This window comes from Bactrocera dorsalis, chromosome 1, assembly GCF_023373825.1.
Source record: "Bactrocera dorsalis isolate Fly_Bdor chromosome 1, ASM2337382v1, whole genome shotgun sequence".
In the NCBI taxonomy this organism is placed as follows: domain Eukaryota; kingdom Metazoa; phylum Arthropoda; class Insecta; order Diptera; family Tephritidae; genus Bactrocera; species Bactrocera dorsalis.
This window is the reverse complement of record NC_064303.1, coordinates 103,333,255-103,354,964: the sequence shown is the minus strand read 5'-3', so window position 1 is coordinate 103,354,964 and position 21,710 is coordinate 103,333,255. Positions and strand designations below refer to the sequence as shown.

At 37.3% G+C, this 21,710-nt stretch overlaps 1 protein-coding gene across 5 annotated transcripts in view; it reads left to right on the top strand.

The window, feature by feature from the left end:
• The window catches only part of LOC105231228 (uncharacterized), a 196,959-nt gene extending 178,361 nt beyond the window's left edge, over window positions 1–18,598 (top strand). For all 5 annotated transcript variants that reach the window (XM_011212411.4, XM_019992068.3, XM_011212409.4 and 2 more), the window contains 3 exons: window positions 12,205–13,052; window positions 16,476–16,665; window positions 16,981–18,598. In XM_011212411.4, the coding sequence (XP_011210713.2) occupies window positions 12,454–13,052; window positions 16,476–16,665; window positions 16,981–17,454 (1,263 nt within the window). In that variant the 5' untranslated portion in view covers window positions 12,205–12,453 and the 3' untranslated portion in view covers window positions 17,455–18,598. The remainder of the gene's footprint in view (window positions 1–12,204; window positions 13,053–16,475; window positions 16,666–16,980) is intronic.
• Window positions 18,599–21,710: the final 3,112 nt, after the last annotated feature.

Genomic DNA, 21,710 nt, shown 5'->3' with positions numbered 1-21,710 from the left:
AAAAACTAGTTTCTCTTTTCAAAAATTCGCTTTTATCTAACTGGATTTTTAAATTTACTTCTTTCAAACGATTAAATACTTTTGTTATAGATTCCAAATGTTCTTGAAGTGAGGTTGAAAATATTATTATGTCATCGAGGTATACGAGACAAATTTTATTAATAAAATCACCTAGGACATTATTCATCAGCCTTTGAAAAGTGGCTGGTGCTGTTTTTAGTCCGAACGGCATACGAAGGAACTCGTAGTGGCCGCCTTCTACGCTAAATGCGGTTTTTGGAATATCTTTTTCATTTATTTCAATCTGATGGAAGCCTTTAGCAAGATCAAGGGTCGTAAAATATTGACACCTTCCCAATTTCTCCAAAATTTCGTCGATGTTGGGAATGGGATATTTATCATCAATGGTGACTTCGTTTAACTTACGATAGTCAACCACCAATCTCCACTTTTTCTTTTTGCTTGCATCCAGTTTTTTCGGTACAATCCATACTGGAGCTGAATATGGTGAATGGCTGGGTCTGATTATCCCGGCATTCAACATTTCTTTAATTTGTCTACCCACTTCTTCCTTATGAATGTATGGGTATCGATAAGTTTTTGTATTAATTGGAATGTTATTCACAGTCCTTATTTCATGTTTTATTGCATTGGTAAAAGTTAAATCGCTATTTTCTGAATAAAATATTTTTTTAAATTTGTTTTTTAACTGTAATATCTTTTCTTTTTCTTCGGAATTGAGGTGTTCAACTCTTATTTGTTCCGAAATTGGAAGTTGTTGGGTTTCCTCTCCTACATTATATATGCAAAAATTTTTTGTATTAGCGTTTTCAATTTTAAGAGGTGAAAATTTTATTATTTGTGGGGTGTCTCCACTAAAATTTATTGTAGCGTTAATTTTAAAGTTATCTGCTTCATATATGCCTTCTAATATTTCTAGACTTTTATCGTTTGAAAATTCTTGGTTTTTATACACTAATCCTTCTTTGCACTCTACTGGTAATTCAACTTGATATATTCCTGGTTTTCCAAAATGATGTTCCACTTGTTGATCTCCATATATTAAAGGTATTTTATTTTCACCTATAATGATTACGTCGTCGTTTAAATTTATTATTGCTCCTAATGGCTTTAAAATATTATTTCCTATCAATCCATCGTAAAAATCATGGAAGTTACAAATAAAAAATTCAATTGATACGTCCTTACTACCTAGTTCTTCAAAAAGAGGGATACGAACCTTTTTATTTATTTTGATTATATGTTGTAGAGTTTTAATAGTTATTTCATTCGTTGGTATATTCCATTTTGGGTGGCATATGCCTGGATTAATAATTGAATGTGAAGCTCCTGTATCAATTAAAAATTTTAAGTAGCCTAATTTAGATTTTATTGTTATATGTGGTAATTTTCCCGTGAGGCTGGAAATTGAAAATTTTCGTATGTTGGTTGTTTTTGGAAAATATTTACGTCCATAGGTTCTGGTTGATTATTTTGCTGGTGACTTACATTGGGTGTATTATAAGAACTATAAGAGTTTCTTTGTTGGTTTGAGTTATTGTTAGGCCTATATTGAAAATTTTGTCTAGAATAATTTTCTTGCGAATTATAATTAGGTTTATATTGGGTATTTTGTCTATTATAATTATTAGAATTAAAATTATGTCTGTTTTGAAAATTTGAATTTGGTCTTTGTGAATTAGAATTAATTCTGTTATCATTTTTGTAGTTTTGTTTATTAAAATTTCTATTTCGTGGCTCTTCTTCGATTTGTTTGGTCTTGTTGCCATTATATGCGTAGCCTGCTTGGAAAAGAATTTCCATTGCTTCCTCCAGCGTGTCTGGATTTCTACAAGTCAAAATAGTTTTCATTGGTTCGGGAATTTTTCCTTTAAAAATGTTAAGTGCTGATTTCATATTATTTCTGGCTATTTCGGATGTGCCAGTATTTTCTCCCATTATTAGATTGGTTTTATTATTTAATCTCCGTAGCTTATCTTTTATTTCGTTATAAAATTCTGTCGTGTTTGTTCTGAATACTACTGCTCTCATATTATCATAAAGTTCTTCTACGCTCAATTTTTCTCCAAAATTATTTATAAGGACATTCTTAATGTCCGCCCACGACTGTACATGAAAATTTATTTCTATTATTTCCCTAGCTCTACCTTGTAACCTACTTTTTATTATATCAGAGAAGAGAAGTTGGGACATTTGGTCATATTGCGTTAGTAAGGGGTGTATTCTATCTATCAGAGTAGTAAAGTTGTAAAGGTCATGTCGTTGTCCGTTAAATTCAGGTAATGTTTTGAGGTATTTGATAGGGTCAAGGGTAATAGAAGGTGCTTGGGTCATGATTAAAAAAATAAAATGAATTTATATATGTAACACTTTGAATTTCAGTTTGCAATTTTTCTTAGTAATCTTAATGGTTCTCTCTTTTTTTTTTTGTTATTCAAATGATTTTTTTTTTGTAACAATAACTTTGTAAAACGTATACTTATAATATATATGCAAATAACTTACTTTACACAGGATTCTTCGTAAATGTTGTCTTAACTCACTTTATATAGGATTCTTCGTAAATGTTGTCTTCTTGTAGGAACTCACTTTATATAGGATTCTCCATAAATGTTGTCTTCTTGTAGGAACTCACTTTATATAGGATTCTCCGTGAATGTTGTCTTCTTTTTGTAGGAACTCACTTCATATAGGATTCTTCGTAAATGTTGTCTTTTTATACAGGATTCTTCGATGTTTTTATTTTTTTTTTTTTTGTTGGTTTGTTCACTACCTTAATTTTTTTTTTTTTTTTAAGGATTTTATACATTACTACCTTAATTCATTAATGATTTTATACTTTACTACCTTAATTCTTTAAGGATTTTAGTAAAATTTATTTGGTACGCGTTAATTATTAAAATAAAGAAAAGTCCTTGATTCTTCAAAGAAACTTTTCCGCGTATCCCATCCTCGTCGCCAATTAAAACATTTATTTAAATATTTATATTTACTTTATTGGGCCAAAGAATATGACTCGCTTTGTTGAATCAATGAATATGACTCGCTTGTGTGAATCAATGAATATGACTCTTGCTTTGTTGAGTCAAAGAATATGACTAACTTAGTTTACAAAAATTCTTAATCTTAAATACAAAATTGCTAGTAAAGACAGAAAGCAAAATACAATTAAAATTCCAAAGAACTCTTATCAGCAAAATCAATAAGTGCAACGCCTCTTAAGAATGTCGATCGTAAAGACATACTTGAAGCAAAGCGGAAATGCACTTAAAATTCTTTAGAATTTTGGTTACAAATAATTGTCAATGCAATTTTGACTATTTTATAAACAAATGAATAAAATTAAAGAGTTCGATGCCTCTTATGCACAATTAAGTGGAAAACAATAAAAGAACTTAGTTTATTTTAATTTATGTACTAATGACGTAAGTATGTTTAAGTGTACATGTATGTATGTATGTAAACAGACATACATGTATGTTTATATCAATATTTTGTGTGATGGTGAAGTGGATATCATAACTTATGTGTTAATGACGTAAGTATGTTTAAGTGTACATGTATGTATGTATGTAAACAGACATACATGTATGTTTATATCAATATTTTGTGTGATGGTGAAGTGGATATCATAACTTCTAAACACACTACACAATATCTAAACCTATATTCGGCCAACAGATCCATTCTACATTGTGTCAAACTGCCTGTTCCAAAGCCTTCAAAGAGATGACAGTGGATTTGTATTTATGTCTGAAACAGAAATCCCTCAAATTAATAGCTTTGAAGAAAACCGGTTGATCAGGAAAAATTCACCTGGAAGAATTTTTTTAAAGTGCTAAAAAATTTTCTTGAAAACCATAAATCGAAAAATTACAACCTCTTAACAAATGAACTCATAATTTCATATAAAGCTTTGGGGTTTAATATGTCCTTAAAAATATATATGCTGGCTACCTTCCTTTTTGGCAAATTTGGGTTCTCTGAATGACCAACATGTCGAGAGGTTGGAACGGGACATTTCCTCACTCACATATTATTGTATTTATTTAGCTGAATTTGCAAAAATTTGGTTTTCGGAAATTTCTAGTTACCTTGCCGTAAAGACCCTAGCATCTTAAGCGTTTTTGTAAATGGATGAATATTATTTTTCATCATCTTTTCAGTCTTTTTTTAACCATGAAGAACAAACCCCTCCCTTAATAGACATTATTCATAAGATTTGAAGTTTCTTTGATTTTTCTTTAAAATCGTAGGGAACTTCGAAATGGATGACCCTTTCCATTCCCTCGCCATAAAGACCCTCTGTCGAATTTTGATTTTGCAGATTTTAAGTATATTTATATAGAACTATTCATCGAATGAAATAAAAATAAATTCGAAACTCATTTGTTCAGACATGCTGATCGTTTATATCACATATTATATGACGCGACTATATCCAGGTATTACTAACAAGAGCGAACTAAGCCCAAAGATTGTATACCACAACCAACTCAAGATTTGATTTGCCGCCATCTTTAAATATCTTCACAGTTGTCAAAGTTAAAATACTATATTTTGTATGCAATTTTCGAAATATAGCTATCAGGCTTTCATTACTTTGGAAATATTGTTTCACAATGAAGACATGCTGTTCCATCGGAATGCACCGTCTTTACTAAGTTTAAACTCTCAGCTGTTGATTGTTTTTTTACTATATAATTGAAATATTGCATTCATTTTGGGACACCAAGTATTTCATTCCAATATTTCGTTTGTTTTGGGACACCCTATATATGAATTATTTGTATTGACGACGCAATTATGATAATTGTTTCGTTAATTATGTACCTAATAACATTCTTCTCAATTCTCCATACACTTTTAATAAAATATGAAGAATATTTATTTTACACATACTGTACTTAGGTAAGTTTATATGCATTAGTATGTGTCATTTTAAGGTAACACGTTTTTCGCCGAAAAAATAGGGTAAAAACTTTGAAGAAGGATAAAGCGAGATAAACTATTAGCTCTGAGTAATTCTGGGAGGAATTTGAAAGCTCTCCAAAAAAACGTCTGTTTTAAATTTTCAGATAGTGAATCCCGCTGAAGATAAACGTGTATATTCAAACTCCTGATAAGTATCAAATTATGACATCTTTAGTTTTTAATTTATTTAAAATTTTGTTTTTATTATTTAATTTTTTTTGTTTTTGTACAACGATCAATTTTTGTCAGAATTAATTTTATGCTACTTTTGCAAAGATCCAATATTAATAACACTTTTTCAATGTAATTTGCATTGAAATTGAAAGTTAGGAACATACTCCTTTTAAGATAAATATTAATGGCGCAAGTCTTGGGATCCTTCATATTTTACCCTCTTCAAAGGTTTTTAACCTGCTTTCAGTTGAAAAAAGCCTAAAAATTACACGCCTTAATACAGATATGTATTGTGATATGCATATTGCAAGAAATCTTTCACGTATGATTTTGAGCAAAGAGACTATGGGGACAAAACCGGTTTCGAGCAACCAACTTTTAAGATAAAGTTTATCTTTAAGGGATTATATATGTATATTATGTATCCTACCTTTAATTAGAAAGCTAAGAGCATACAATTTTGCAGAACTGTACTCTAATATATACATACATACTTAACAATATCAATGAAAATAAAGAAAATCGCTCAACTTTTTGACTCCCTGAAAATCAAACCACACTAATGCTCATACAGACACCTTCAACTATTTATGCAGTCATGTCAGAAAAATATGCATTAAATTTCCGAACACAGAACAACTCAACTCCTTGGAGAGTTTACTATACTAATTTGCTTGATTGGCCAGCTTGTTGCCCCCGTTTCGGGTGGTCTTGTCATGCCAATTGTCAACGTTAAATACACGAGCTGCGTTACGCATTGTTCCTGCACGCCGTGCAACTTTCAACGAATTGTCAAAGCAAAAGCAAAAACAAAAACCAGGGAGCCAGCGAAAGTTGGGGAAAGGAACATGTGTATGCCACCAAAGTGCGTACAAGCTAGACTCTACTTGCATACGACAACTACAAGTGCGGTGGGCTCAGTCCTAATCAGTCGTTGTTGGATGAAATTGGCAATAAACTCTTTCTCGTTAGACCGCTTTCCGCGCCACTCAACTGCGTACAAAAATCCAAAAACAAAAAGGACGGGATATTGTTACTGAATTTCAAATATTTGTGGGCTATGCGCGCAAACGAGGGTGGAACGAAAAGACAGTGGAAGAGACAGAGTCACAGTTTCGGTTACTTGTGGGAGCACCTAAGTAAATGTGATTTATTGTTCCAACTCAGTCAGGGGTATTTTTTTGGTACTGAATTTTTTCAACTCTTCCTTAAAACAATATCAGTGTTTAAAGTGTACGGACGTGTTTTTGAATTCGCTCCGTGATTCTGACTTTTGTAAAAAGTAAACAAACAATAATACTAAATAAAAATAAACAAACAAATAAAAAACAGTGCATACAAACTTTTAATAATAAACAGTGCACCAAACAAATATATAAAAACAAAAGACAAAACAAAAAATAACAAACAATAATGAGTGCTTCGCAGCCTCACATGCAAAACCGTAGGCATTCCTTAAATGCCTACTTTAGCTTTGTCGAGCCAACAAAAACAACGCCTGGCAAAAACAAACGTAACGGCGATGATGAGTCATTGCAGCGATCAGATGAAAGAGAGACTAAGCAAGCGCAGTCAGCAGAAGCAGCAGTAAACAGCAATCGGGCAACAACAAATCAACTGACAGCAGCCACTATGCAGGTACCAGCAAGCACCCGGACAGTGAAGGAAAAGAAAATGCAAGGTGAGAATGTACCAAGCAAAAAAGGGCCATCAGTTCAGACTGGTATTGATCGCTACATAAATGTAAAAAGGAAATTGAGTCCTATTAAAGCAGCGGTCAATACCAAAAAATTTCAAGCAGGCACACCAAACAGTAAAAAGCCAGAAATTCTTAATGGCAACAGATTTGCCTTATTAAGCAAAGAGCCTAACGAAGCAAAGGGTACCACCACGGTCGTGAATGCCAAACCCCCTCCAATCTATTTGCGTGAGCGTAGCTCAAATGCGCTTGTTTCCAAATTGAGCAATATAATAGGCACAAACAATTTTCACATTGTGCCTTTGAAAAAAGGTAACATAGATGAAACTAAAATTCAAACATACACTGAAAAAAGTTTCATGGATATTGTAAAATTCCTATCAGATAATAACAAGAATTACTACTCTTACCAACTGAAGAGCTCAAAAGGCCTAGTTGTTGTAATAAAAGGTATAGAGTCTTCGGTAGACTCTAACGACGTTAAAGAAGCACTAGAAGAAGGTGGTTTTAGCATTAAATCAGTAGTAAATATTTTTAACAGGAACAAAGCCCCACAACCTATGTTCAAAATAGAATTGATGCCAGATTCTAACAAATTAAAGAAAAATGAAATACACCCGATTTACAATTTAAAATATCTTCTCCATCGCAGAATCACCGTTGAGGAACCACACAAGAGAAATGGTCCAGTACAATGTACAAACTGCCAAGAGTATGGACACACGAAAGCATATTGCACTCTACGAAGTGTCTGTGTAGTATGTGGTGATCTACATCCCACTTCAAAATGTACTCTTAAAAAAGAGGATTTAAATAAAAGATGCAGCAATTGTGGAGGAAATCATACTGCTAACTACAGGGGTTGCCCTGTTTACAAAGATTTAAAATCGAAATTGTCACAGGGTATCCAAGCACGTCGTAATCAAATGATGAATATTCCATCTAATGAAAATATTAAAATCCCCGTCCACATCTCGAAACCAGAAAATCTTAAAGACAATGCTACACAAGGGAGTTATGCAAACGTTGTGAAAGGCAATACTACACAAATGCAATTGCCCCAAAACCAACCAAATGGAAGCGTTGAAACTATGATTTTAAACCTTACCCAATGTATGACACAATTTATGGCTTCAATGCAAAATATGATTCAAGAGATAATCAAATCTCAAAACCAAATGTTGCGAACTTTTTTAAGTAAAAAATGAGTGTATTGAACATTTGTTTATGGAATGCTAACGGTGTTAACCAACATAAATTGGAACTTATTAGATTTCTGGATGAAAATAGTATCGATGTAATGCTATTGTCAGAAACTCATCTTACGAACAAAAACAATTTCTTTATACCGGAATTTAGACTCTATGTTACAAACCACCCAGATGGAAAGGCACATGGAGGAACAGCTGTGTTGGTTAGAAAACGGTTAAATCACCACACATCAGAATCTTATGCCACAGCGCAATTACAAGCTACAACAATAAATAAAAAATCGCTGCGGGGACTTAAATCTGACGGCCATATACTGCCCACCTCGATTTAAAATTACAGACATACAATTCAAAGACTTTTTTGAATCACTAGGCCATAGATTTATAGCAGGTGGAGATTACAATGCAAAGCACACGTATTGGGGCTCACGGCTAATTAATCCGAAAGGACGACAGTTGTACTACACTATTATGAATAAGCATAATAAGCTGGATATAATATCTCCTGGTAAGCCGACATACTGGCCCAGTGATAGAAGAAAAATACCAGACTTAATAGATTTTGCTGTAGTCAAAAATATAGATAGATCTCTTATGACAGCTGATACATGTACAGACTTGTCATCTGATCATTCTCCTGTACTAATAAAGTTATACGAACAGCCCATGATATTTGAGCCGAAAGTTTCTCTAACATCACATAAAACTAACTGGTTGAAATATAGAAAGTATATCAGCACCCACATCAATATTGATTGCAAAATAAATACAGGAAGAGACATTGATGAAAATATAAGAGAAATTAATGACGTAATAACTAATGCAGCTGTATTGGCAACACCAAAAAGAAACAACAAACCTGTTGGTTTTAGAAAGATCACCAATAATGAAATAGAGAAACTTGTAAATGAGAAAAGGCGAGCTAGGCGGGAATGGCAGTTAAATCGATCCCCTTCAACTCTGCTTCAACTGAAATCTGCTGTACGAAAGTTAAAAAAAGCGCTTAAACGCGAAGAGGAACACAGCACTGAAAATTATATAAAGAATCTGTGTCCAAATTCTCGCAAGCAAAACTCTCTTTGGAAAGCACAAAAGTCTTTCAAGCCACCAGTAGATTCCAACATGCCTCTAAGACAGTTGAATGGTAACTGGGCACGTAGTGATGAGGATAAGGCAAATTGCTTTGCAAATCACCTAGAAAAGGTATTTCAACCCAATTGCCCAAAGAACAACTTTGAGTTGCCAACCTTGCCCAATACCGCAAACAAGTCGCATGTGTCTATTAGGACTTCTACTTCTGAAGTTACTAGAATAATAAAAGAACTTAACCCCAAAAAATCACCAGGACATGATAATATTACCCCAAAAATGCTAATTGAGTTACCAAATATTGCCGTAAGGGTGCTCTCTTTGCTCTTCAATGCAATTCTTAATCTCGGATACTATCCAAATTCATGGAAAAAGTCGCAGATCATCTTGATAGACAAACCTGGGAAAGACTTAACACAGCCGTCTTCATACAGACCAATCAGTCTTCTACCCTGTCTTTCAAAGATATTTGAAAAATTGTTACTATCAAAGATGACTCCTTTCCTCCACGAAAATAATATAATACCAACGCACCAATTTGGGTTTCGTGAAAAACATAGCACGATTGAGCAAGTAAATAGAATTACTAACGAAATAAGAAAAGCATTTGAGCACAGAGAGTACTGTTCGGCTATATTTCTAGACGTGGCTCAGGCGTTTGATAAGGTATGGCATGAGGGCCTTTTATACAAGATTAAAAATATTCTACCTCCAGAATTATATAAAACATTGGAATCTTATTTAAAAAATAGAAAATTTATCGTAAAAGTGGGAGATTTCATATCTGATGAAAGACACATAAGGGCTGGTGTACCCCAGGGCAGTGTTCTAGGCCCAACACTATACATCATTTATACAGCAGATCTTCCAACAGCTAACAATGTATTAACTTCTACTTTTGCGGACGACACACCTATAGTGAGCCGTAACAAATGCCATATAATAGCATCAAGAATATTAGACGAGCACTTAAGGTTTGTCGAAGAATGGCTAGCCAACTGGCGTATAAAGGTAAATGAACAAAAGTGTAAGCATGTTACATTTTCGCTTAGACCAAAAATGTGTCCGGCAGTAAAAATGAACAATATTTTAGTACCCCAAGCGAATGAAGTAACTTATCTTGGTATTCACCTAGATAGAAGACTTACGTGGAGAAAACATATATCTAGTAAAATAACTTGCATGAAGATAAGAGCTGCAAATTTAAATTGGCTATTAAATAAAAACTCCAAACTTAGCCTAGACAACAAAGTGCTTTTATATAATGCGGTCATAAAGCCGATTTGGATGTATGGCATTCAACTGTGGGGTACGACCTGTGCAACTAATATAGACATAATACAAAGGTTCCAATCAAAAATGCTTAGATCAATCACGTGTTCACCATGGTACATGCGTAATGAAAATATCCATAAAGACCTTGGTATTTCTATGGTAAGGAAAGAAGTAGAAGACAGCAGAAATAAATATATATCTAAACTCCGTGATCACCCAAACCCTTTGGCTAATGCTTTGGTACATTCCTACGATCAAACACGCCTTAAAAGAAGAGATATGCCCGCGTACTGAGGAGCAATGTATCACCAAAACAGCTCAATCACTTGCTTGAGCCTGTCTAGTTTTTAAATAGGTTTAAGATTTTATTACTTATTGTTAGGCTTTCAAAACAAAAAGCAGATTCAATAAATAAAAAGATATTGAAACAAAAAATAACAATTTTTGGAAAAAATTTCACAAATTATGAACTTAGTTCGTGTGTTTTCGGAAAATTTCAAGATAATCTAGAACACCGCACTCCGAACTATAACAAGATGTGTTTTATTCAGCATCTACATAGTGAAGTCCGCATGCTCCCTGTTGAGGAACCGAATTTCTTGCACGACCAACATCCGATGGTTCCTAAGCTCCATTCATTAAAGGCATCAATAGTGAGACAACTGTAGTCTGTAGAAATTAACGTCAAGCGCAGGCATCCTAAAAGGGGACTACTCCTCATGGACTTAGTAACTGAACTCCACCTTATATCGCAAAGGACCAACAGTGTTCTGAGCGTGGCTCATTGACCTACCAGACTAACCTAACCTAACACCCCTCTCCATATGATCCAAACCCGACGAAACAACGCATTTCCTGGGTCTACCGTGCAATTTCGATGACAGTCCTCCTATCAGGGTTTTGATAATCGGTCTCATGATCGATAGCCGGACTTCGGTATTCAGTTTTCGCCCCTGGCACAAAAACTAGTTTGACAGTGAACGAAGTACAGTCGAAAACATCTTAAAATGGTTCTCATATACATCGGAAAAGCATTCAAAACTTCAGTAGCCTTACATCTTTGCTTTTCAGCGACCTAGCCTTTCATTTAGTGGCCTGAATTTTTTCCCGCTGAATATTTTTGAGCGATCTCAACCTTCTCTTCATTTGTCGAACCTAGCAACAGCTTCGAGTCTAAGCGGCTTGCTAAAGGAGACTTTAACATTAGAAATGTTTTCTCCTCTTTTCTAGTGTTGTTAGCAGTATCAAGCGACTTATCCAATTTGTGATTTTTTGGTCTTTCAGAAATCTTTCGGTCGTCAAATGTAGATATAAAAATGGAAGACGTAACTTTCGAATGACTTTGATCTTAGAAGTATTATTTCGTCTGTTCTAAAGACGCATGGAGGATCCAGAAACTTACTTAGTTTGTGAAATTCCTCTTTCTCGTTCATCGGAGATCTTCCGGTCGTCAGCCGTAGAGAAATTTTCCAGAGATCTATGGTTGTTTCAAAAACTTTCAATTACTTCAAGTCTTATCCATTCGTCCTCGTGCTCGCTGCTGTAACTGTCGCTGGCACGTTGGCGCTTGTTACCTCCGATTGGTTTGGCTGGTTAAAACCCGGCTCAATGGCTAAGTGACAATGAATGGCGAGTGTTTAATATGCCACAAAAGTAGCTGCATTCGTTCGACCGACGCATTGAGATTGTCAGCCGCTTAGCGCAAAGCACACGCAATATTCTTGTCAACTTTATTTACAAGGACTTTATGTTTCTTTGCAGGACGACAACAACCACAGCAACACAGCGGATGCGAAGCGACGATAGCTGCACGATTACAAACGGATAGCACGAAAGTACGGAAGATAGACCACAAACAGAGACCACGGAAGGTACATAGCAGCTGCAAGTGGGTTGCGGGAAGAGGCACAAGGAGGATACGAAAGTAGCCGCGTGAGCAGCAGAGAACGCAGTAGGCTACGCATACGGCAGCGGAAGCGTACGCAACGTAATAAACGCATTGCCGAAAATATGTTGGCTGCAGCAGCAACAACATTGACAACGACAAAAACACCAACCGCTGCGATGACAACATTGACAACGAACGGCACAACAATGCCGACCACGAGCATGCTGATGACAACAACAACAACAGCGATGAGCGATAAAGCACGAAGAGTTACTAAACAAACAACACACAACGCACAAACACTGACAACAACAGCGGCAAGGGCAACAACAGGCAGCAGATCAGCCACAACAGCAACAGCAACAATTACCTCAGATCCAGGCATTTTATGCTTTCATCATTGCAATGTAAAAGTTTTCTGCTTCCACTTGCCACATCGTTGCCCCAAATGCAAACAAGTATTAGACACCGGTGTCGATGTGGACAACAAGAACGATGCGGCCGCTGTGGCTGGTGACGAGGACGAGGAGGACGTTGTACGTGGTAATGAATTGGTTAGCAATGGCTGCAACGGTGAACGTACACGTGCCGCTAACGGTATGCCTGTTGGTGTTGTTGGCTCCACGCGTTTGTTGCCTTTTCGCTTGCCCTATCCGTTCATACGTGCCTCGCAATATCCCTGTGCGATTGTTTTACGTCCGACCACAGGCGATTTTCTCAAGTGAGTATATTTATGCACCTATACACACACACAATTTATTTCTCTGTTTCGAATACAAGAGTTAGGGAAGAGAGCGCAGGCAGGCACCAGAGGTACATTGCCTTAATTTGAGCATACAAGATAGAAAGAAAAAAATACATCACTGTGCTTGAGACATTCCGAAGCCACGCATTCGCGGTAATTTTCATTATACCCTGAACTGGGTTACACACGTCCCTTTTTTTTGGGAGACTACTCATTTGTTAGACCCGCCGATATCGCTTATAGCATGTAGCTGCCATACAAACTGAACGGTGGAAATACTATTTTTGATTCGAGAAGATATCTTCACATAATTTGACTTTTATTATTTCTTAAGGAAACGCTGAAATCTACGAAAAAATTGTTTCAATCGACTATATTAGCTGTCATACGAATATAATGATCGTAACCAACTCATTTTCTATATACGAAATGCTTTTGCATTTGATTAGATGTCTTCTCGAGATTTATGTAATAAATGTGCCCTTGGCAAATGCACACAGAAAGGTCATTGACCTCTTAAGATGTAATCAACTTTAACCCCAATTATAAGCAATGGTTTTTGACTCTACTAAATGTAAACAAAGATTGTTGACTTGGCTAATTGTAAATAAAAAAGTCACTGATCTCTTAAAATCTAAACAAAAAGGTAGTTAACGCCATGAAATGTAAACAAAAAGATCGCTGACCTCCTAAAATATAAGCAAAGGTTCCTGTCTTCGCTAAATGTAAACAAACAAAGGTATGGACTAACCTATGGTCAACGAATCCTTTTATACTATAAATAATGACCCTGAGAATATACTAGAGCTTCTATGACACTGAAGTTAAAATTTTTACTATTATTTCTGCGCTTAATTCTGAGGTTTGAAACTATGACATTCTCCATTACAATCTAACACTATAAAGTGATCGTTTTTGAGAGCTCTTCAGGCGGTATCTTTTAACTGCTTTAAGATTATACCAGTTTGATTCGCCAACGCGAGTTCTGTGATTTACTCGGGAGCTTAACAATCTGAAGATATCTTGCTAGCTAGACAACGAATCGAAACGAATGCTGATTGGGCTTACGAAGGCAGGCAAAGCCATATATCAATTGCCTTTGGCTTAAAATGGTGGACAGTGGATCGCCGTTAAGAATTAGCAGTGGTTTAAAATTAACATAGTAATATAAAAAGCAACGCAAATGGGTCTGGCAGTGAACGAGGGCAAGACGGAATATCTCCTGTTATCAAAAAAACAGTCGTCGCACTCGCGACTTGGCTCTCACGTCACTGTTGACAGTCATAACTTTGAAGTTGTAGATAGTTTCCAACGCGGGATAACTGTTACCAACAGGTGCTACTTCGGACTGAGTAGGCAATTGAGAAGTAAAGTCCTCCCTCGACGATCAAAAACCAAACTCTATAAGTCACTCATTATTCCCGTTTTGCTATATGGCGCAGAGGCTTGAAGTCGACGTTGTGAGTTTTCGAGAGAATAGTTCTGCGAATGATTTATGGTCCTTTGCGCGTTGGTCACGGCAAATATCACATTTGATGAAACGTTGAGCTGTACGAGATATACGACGGCATTGACATAGTTCAGCGAACCAAAAAACAGCGGCTACACTAGCTGCGTCATGTTGTTCGGATGGATGAAAACACTCCAGCTCTGAAAGTATTCGACGCAGTACCCGCCGCGGGAAGCAGAGGAAGAGGAAGACCTCCACTCCTTTGGAAGGATCAAGCCTCACCAAAGGAATGGTCCTGGTCTTCCAAGGTGCTAAAAATACATATGCCGATAGTATGGCATCGATATTAGTATTGAGTTCACTCACTGTCCGCTCAAGATTACTGAAAAAATGCCAAGACTTCTTATCTCAACCATCGAGCTATTTTATGATTAGGCTAGTTTGGTTGCCTGACCACAGTGGTATTGCAGAAAACTGTAAGGCTGATAAGCTTGCTAAGATAGGCACTTTAGTCCCAATAACTGTGGAATGGGAACGAGTGTAGTATACTACTTGACTGTTGAGCCGCAGACCAGCTCAGCAAGTAATGGTCAACTATCAGTAGCTGTGAAGTCGCAAGGTTCTTCTGGAGTGGAGTAAATCGAAAGAGGTCTAGAAAGATCTTCCCCTCAGCAAGGTTCATCTTTCAATGGTTCTAACTGAATGCTGTCTGATCAAGATTCATTTAGTAAGATTGCACAGTTTACCGGATGCCAGCTGCATCAGCTGTTTGGAAAAAAATTAAAAAAAATCATCTTCTCGAAATCTCGAATGCCCTGCATTTGATAGATTAAGGAAAAAATACCGCTCATACATTTAGATATTCAGGTAAAATAACGAAAATAAAAGCAACTCAATTAAGCAGATTTATCATAGATTTAGGGCTTTTTGCCGCTAGGTAATAGCCAACTATAAGAGTTTTTCGACTGGCTTCACAAAGGACTGAACGTAACAGTACAAGTGTGATCACTCCGCGACGTTGAGAGATCAGCCATCTAGCCCAATCGAACCTAACCTAACCACGATTCCAATATCGCCAAACACGACATTTACATACGTTGCGCAATCGATCCGTCAATTGGATGCCTGAAGAATTCTACAACTGCTCGGAAGCAATTCTTGAATTAGAGAATCAGATCCCTCAAATTCTTATTAAAACTCTTTTAATTGGAGTCTTTATATTCTAAGTTCCAAACAGTATTGCTGCGCTAAGGTCGCAATTAAAGGTCTTTATCACTCTTCAATTGTTTAGGAAAACACCGAAACCGAACTACTGAGATCGTTCCATTGCAGTTCTTTCTCGCGGTTGCCCCTAAAGTCTTCCCACATTGCTGGGGGAAACGAATACGCGGTTGTAAAAAAGGGCAGCAGTACTAGAATACCATTTATGAACTCAAATCAAGGAAAAACACTGACTGTTTTGAAATCTTTTCTTTAAACATTAGTTATATTAAATATAAATCAAAGAGAGTTCACTGGTAGGGATGAAAGCTTCAAAGCATGAACTTAATCCAAAGAAAGACGCTGTATCTTTTAGATTATTTTCTTTATACAGTATAAAAAACTGAATATAAATGAAAGATTACTCACTAATTGACTTGGAAGCTTCAACAATACGTCTATAGTTCTCCTCATCCCCCAAAAAGCTTTTAAAGCTCTAGAAAGCTTTCAAAACTTCAGCAAGTTTGAATCAGCTACACCTCTCCACACAAAATTGTAAAGAATAGCAATACTTTCAACATATTAGTTTGTCCTTCATAGGCGTTCGATCTCAATTTGTAGCCCATATTCGCAATACGACAAATTAGTTTCCTTCGACGCTACTTAACCGCTAAACAAGCAGCTATACACACACACTTACGTATGAGGGTTGATAGATTTATGTGTTGGTCTGTTTCTTTATTCCGCAGCGACTACAACAACTCAACCGATTTGCATATTGCCGTGACGACCTCAACGGGCTGTGTTGTGGAATTCGATCGGTATGGCTTGCGGCGCCATCGGCCCGATAATACACGCATGTCCGATTGGTGGCAATGTCTGCTGGTCGGCGATGTCCCCGAACCATGGTATGACTATTGGGATGATATATTGCAGCAGGTGAGTTATGCACCGTTACACACATATACAAATGCATGCATGCATGTATGTATGTATGTATGGTTGTGTGTGAGTGCGTATGCATGAGAATTGCCGCAAGAAAAGCGCAATTAAGCGTAGCACCTACGGCTTCGATACGCTCCGCTGCATGCCAGCTATGAATGTTAGAGCCATTTGTGCAGCCACCACAAAATATGGCACATGCATACTCACATATTCACACATACACATACATACATCCATACATACATACATGCATACTTTTATATATATCAGTATCTGTGTCTTATCTGACATCTGTTTGCTCGCCCGCAGATTTGCAATCAGCCGGATCGCTGGACCGTCTCCCATTACCAGGAGGATAGCCACAATTGCTACACATTCGTATTGGCATTCCTGCAGGCGCTAGCCTATGACAAGCTCAGCGCTGCCGCACGCTCCAAAACCAGTTTCTGTGAGAAATATATAGTTCCTAGAACCACAACGGCCGGCAAGTATATATCCTTGTATCGCAAGCTGCGTGATGCGGGCATTTATGTGCATCCACATCCTCATCATCAACACTATCAACACCAAAGGCATTTGTTGCTTAACGGCAAACAACAGCAACACCAACACCACCAACACTATAACCAGCAGCATCTACAAGTGAAGCCGTCACGTGGCAAGTCGAGAAACAATGGACACTTGAATGGCCATGTGGGTGCCACGTCCGCTCTGTTGGCCAACGGCGGGAAGGCAACCAGTATCATTTTGCGTGCACCCAATCTCTGCACCATCGAAGAGTGAGGCACACCAGCGCACTAACAACAGTTCTTTAGTATCGGTTCCTCATCCATCCATTCACTCAATCATTCATTTAGACCATTTCATTAATTTGCATATGTACTTAGTAGGTGCTCGGCAGCAATGTGTTAAGCAATTATGTAATTGAATATGCGTTGATGGCGCGCTTTAGATACCACCACAACAACACTACATACATAACGAGTTGATGTCAGGCAAATGTAGTAGTTAGGTATCGGTTTGTTACTAGGTATTTTCGAGACATAAAAGTTCGTGTTTCAAGCTCTTAATGCTGTTGTTCGCCTTTCGGTATTTGTCAACTAGCAAAAAGTGTTCAAAAACTCAGGATCCACAAGTAGTATGTTCATGTTTCAGACGCCCAGACTTTCCAGTACCTCCGAACTAGCACGAAGTATTCAAAAACTCGACAGCCCACAAGTAAAAAGTTCGCGTTTCAAGATTTTAGGTTTTCCAGTACCTCCGAACTGTTACGAAGTGTTCAAAAATTCGACAATCCACGAGTAATAAGATCGTGGTTAAAGTTCTTAAAGATATCATGCTTCTTTCGGTACTTTCAAACTAGCACGAAGTGTTCAGTACTCGGGAATCCACGAGAAAGAAGTTCGTGTTTCAAGTTTTTAACTTTTCCAGCAATTCCGAACTAGTACGAAGTATTTAACATTGTGAGAAGCTAATTTCTAAACTAAAGACTTAATTTCAGATAATTTGAATATTTTTCGTCGAAATTCCCCGGGTTTTGAACCATAAACTTGTCTGATTGCTCACCAGTTATCGTTTTCCTGCTGGGTAGCTACCGTTACACATACGTCAATATTCTGTCGATGAGCGCCTCTGTCGATGAGAGTGCCACTTCCTGCCATCCTCCAGCTTATGTTCCTCAATATTGCATCCTTTGTTCGGAACCTTTGTTTGCAACAAATACACTTCGTTTTAGTAGTTTTTATTGTTTTCTTCGTTGCTGCACATTTCTCTGGTGTATTTTTTCCTACATTATGTTTCTATTCTTCAACTTTGGTCTCTTTTGTCTTAAACTTTTAAGTTAAAATAAGAAAGTAGTTCATTTTTATGCGAAAAAAATTTGCCTTTTGTGAATTAAAAGTCAATAAAATATAACAATTTAGTCAATTAAAAAATTGTGTTGTTTTTTTTAACTCAGGTGGGAGAAAAGTGGTCGGAAATTAGAATATAAACAAAGAAAAAGGATTGTGGTAAGAACAGCAAACTACATAAGAAGGATTTTTTCGAAAAGAATAATGATATATGTAAATATAGGTTAAGTTAGATCGTAGGGTTGAGCCAAAATCGATAAATCTCACTCGGGCAGATAGTTGGACTTAATGTTACGCATAAATTAATGAAGGTGGATCACCGAATCCGCTTATATCGATTGTGGTGAGTTTGGCTATGTGAAGAGCCAGTAAATCGGAGGATCTCTTATGGTTCATTCTGCTCCAGAAGGATCGCGCAGTCGCGCAAGTTCTGGTTGTTGACCAACGCTGGCTGAGTTTACTGGAGGTCTAAAGGTGCAACGCCAGAACGCAAGAAGACATCGGAAAACAAACCTGCTTCCAATCTGTTGAAATGGGGAAAGGGCTCATCGGCTCTACAGTTTCCGGTAAAACCGAAGCCCCACAAGTGTAATATGGTAGAAGCGTGAAGCTATTGCTAAAGAGGATATGTACTCCTTGACTAATTTTATGTGCACTCTCAGCGAGCTTAAAGTCCTTATAGCCGGTCGACTATCGGGTAAATGAACAGATCTCCAAAGGAAGCTGCACTTCGGAGCAGTGTACTGATATTGTTTAACAGCTTAGATTTAAGATGAGATGAAAATGGCAGAAACGCTACCGAGACACCCTTAATTAATGCATTATTGGACCATACTTTAATGAAAATGAAAATTGTGAAATTAGAATTCATAAAGTCATTTAGCACACTCGTAAACATCACTTCTTGGGAGGAACTTTCTATGACAGAACCATAACAAGAAATAGGTGTCTTAGTTATTCATCGAGGTTATGTGGTTTTACCTCGTTAGACTTCTTTTGTAAAAGTCAAATCGCATATGAGGAAAAGAGTTGAATGAAGCGGATAGACGGGCGCTCAGTTAGGCTGAGAAGCGTGGGTCATACGACTGAAATCTGGAAAAAACAAGCACTTTCGCCTATCTGGTTCTGAATGAGGATTTCTTTTAGTTTGAAGATTAGAAAGTACGCAGTTCCTGTGACGACTTGAAGTAACCGGCTTGGAACCGGATTTATATCTGATCTAGAACTATTTTCACAGCTTTTCATAAAAACTATTGATGTAAAAACCGACTCGAGTTTTATCAGGCTCATTTTCAAGACTTAACTTGAAGCAACCGAAAAGGAACCGGATTTTTATTTGATTTGTATTCCAAAACTACTGGTGTAAAGACTGAGGCGAGTTTGGTCAGATTCGTTTTCAAGACCTAACTTGAAATTACTGCATCGGAACCGACTTTCTATCTTATGTAGAACTGTCCTCTCAGCATTTCCACAAAGTTCTATTCTCTGAGAATTCGAGAATAATTCGCTAAAACAAAACATCTTTCCATAAGGTTTCTGGATCTTGTACGTCTAAACTTTCTTAACTCAGATATCTTGAGTTTAGATTTATGCATCCAAGGAATTTTTATGGTTCGGAAACCTTTGTGAGCCACAGTGCCAGGCGCTCAGTACTGTATATGGATTGATGGATGATGATGAATGAAGAGAGTTCAAGTAAACGAAAACTTACAGTCCTTTGTAGCCAGAGAGGCTCAGCTAAACCATATACTACGCCATTTATGGTCTTACACGGGGAAGCGCCATCAGTTCAAGCAGAAAAACCCGATAGGAAACAGTTAAAAATTTATAAAAATTTAAACAGATTTGGCGTGTCTTCACTTTAAGCCGTATTGCTGGCGATAAATAAGAACAAATTTGCAAAATGCAGTGAGTAAGTGGAGCGCAACTTGATTTGAAAGGGGCCAACGCCGAGGGTGAACGATTACCTCATAACCTAGAAAGAAATGAAAGGAATAACGAACGAAAAGGAGAGCAATAAAAATAAATCCGATTTAAATGCACAGCGCGAGCAAAAGTCAGGCGTTCGCATTGGCACCGCACACACACACAAGCGCACTTACCCAGAGCGGGGTTCCTCGCCCGCCGGCGCGCGCACATTATGCGCACCTTTTGCAATGGCAAAGAAAACAATGCCAACAATTAATGCTGCAGCAAACGGTAAAATGGTGAAACAAAAGCGCGCAAATTATAATAACAACAAAAACAACCGAGCAAGCGGTGCAAAAATGCGACGACAACAACAACAACAATGACCTCGACAACAACAACAAATACAAAAACAACAAAAATTACACCAACAGCAACAATAAAAGTTAACGGCAAGCACGAAGGCAGTGAAAAAGGCGTCTACAACAACAACGCCAACAAAAAGTGTAAAAATGCAACATAACGGTATTGAAGGCGTAGGGGGTGTTGGACGTGCGCTCGCCTTCATGGCGATGATGAGCCGTGCAATGTTAATAATAATAACGCCTGCGTTGACTCCTCGCCGTTATTATGTTTGTCGCGTTGCCATTGGTGTACCGTTAACAGTTAAGTACGCGTATGCTTGTATGTTTGTGTGCGTGTGGCAACAATGATAACAGCCATTTGCAACAATTATGTATAAGCGAAATTTTTGCAATCTCCAGCAGCGATTGTCGACGTTAACGGCACTTTTAACTGCAGGGTTAGCTGTGACAAGGAAGGTGGTGGGGGGTGAGCAGCGTCATGGCAGCAAAGCAGTGCGCCGTTGGCGTTGCAACAACAGTCAACAATTGCAAGGAGAGGAAAGCCATGCAGACAGACAGACAGACAGTAGAATGAGAGCGCCATTATTGCAACAAAAAAGAAGAAGCAACAAAAAAAAGAAGAAGCAAAAAAAAGAGTTGCTGCAACAATTGCACGAACAAAAATGCGCCAAACTTTTGCTAAGAACTGCAGCAATTTCAATTTCGTCGAGCGCGAGCAAATTGCGAACAACAACTGCGACAATTGCAGGCACAGTTGCAACGCTGAAGAGTTGTTATTGTTTTTGTGCAAATGCTGTTAGCGCACAAACAACAACAACAACAATAAGTGACTTTGGTTCAACCACTTTTTCGTTTAATTATTTGCGCCGGCATTATTATTGTTGTTGTTGCTAATGTGAAAAGTATGCGGCATGCA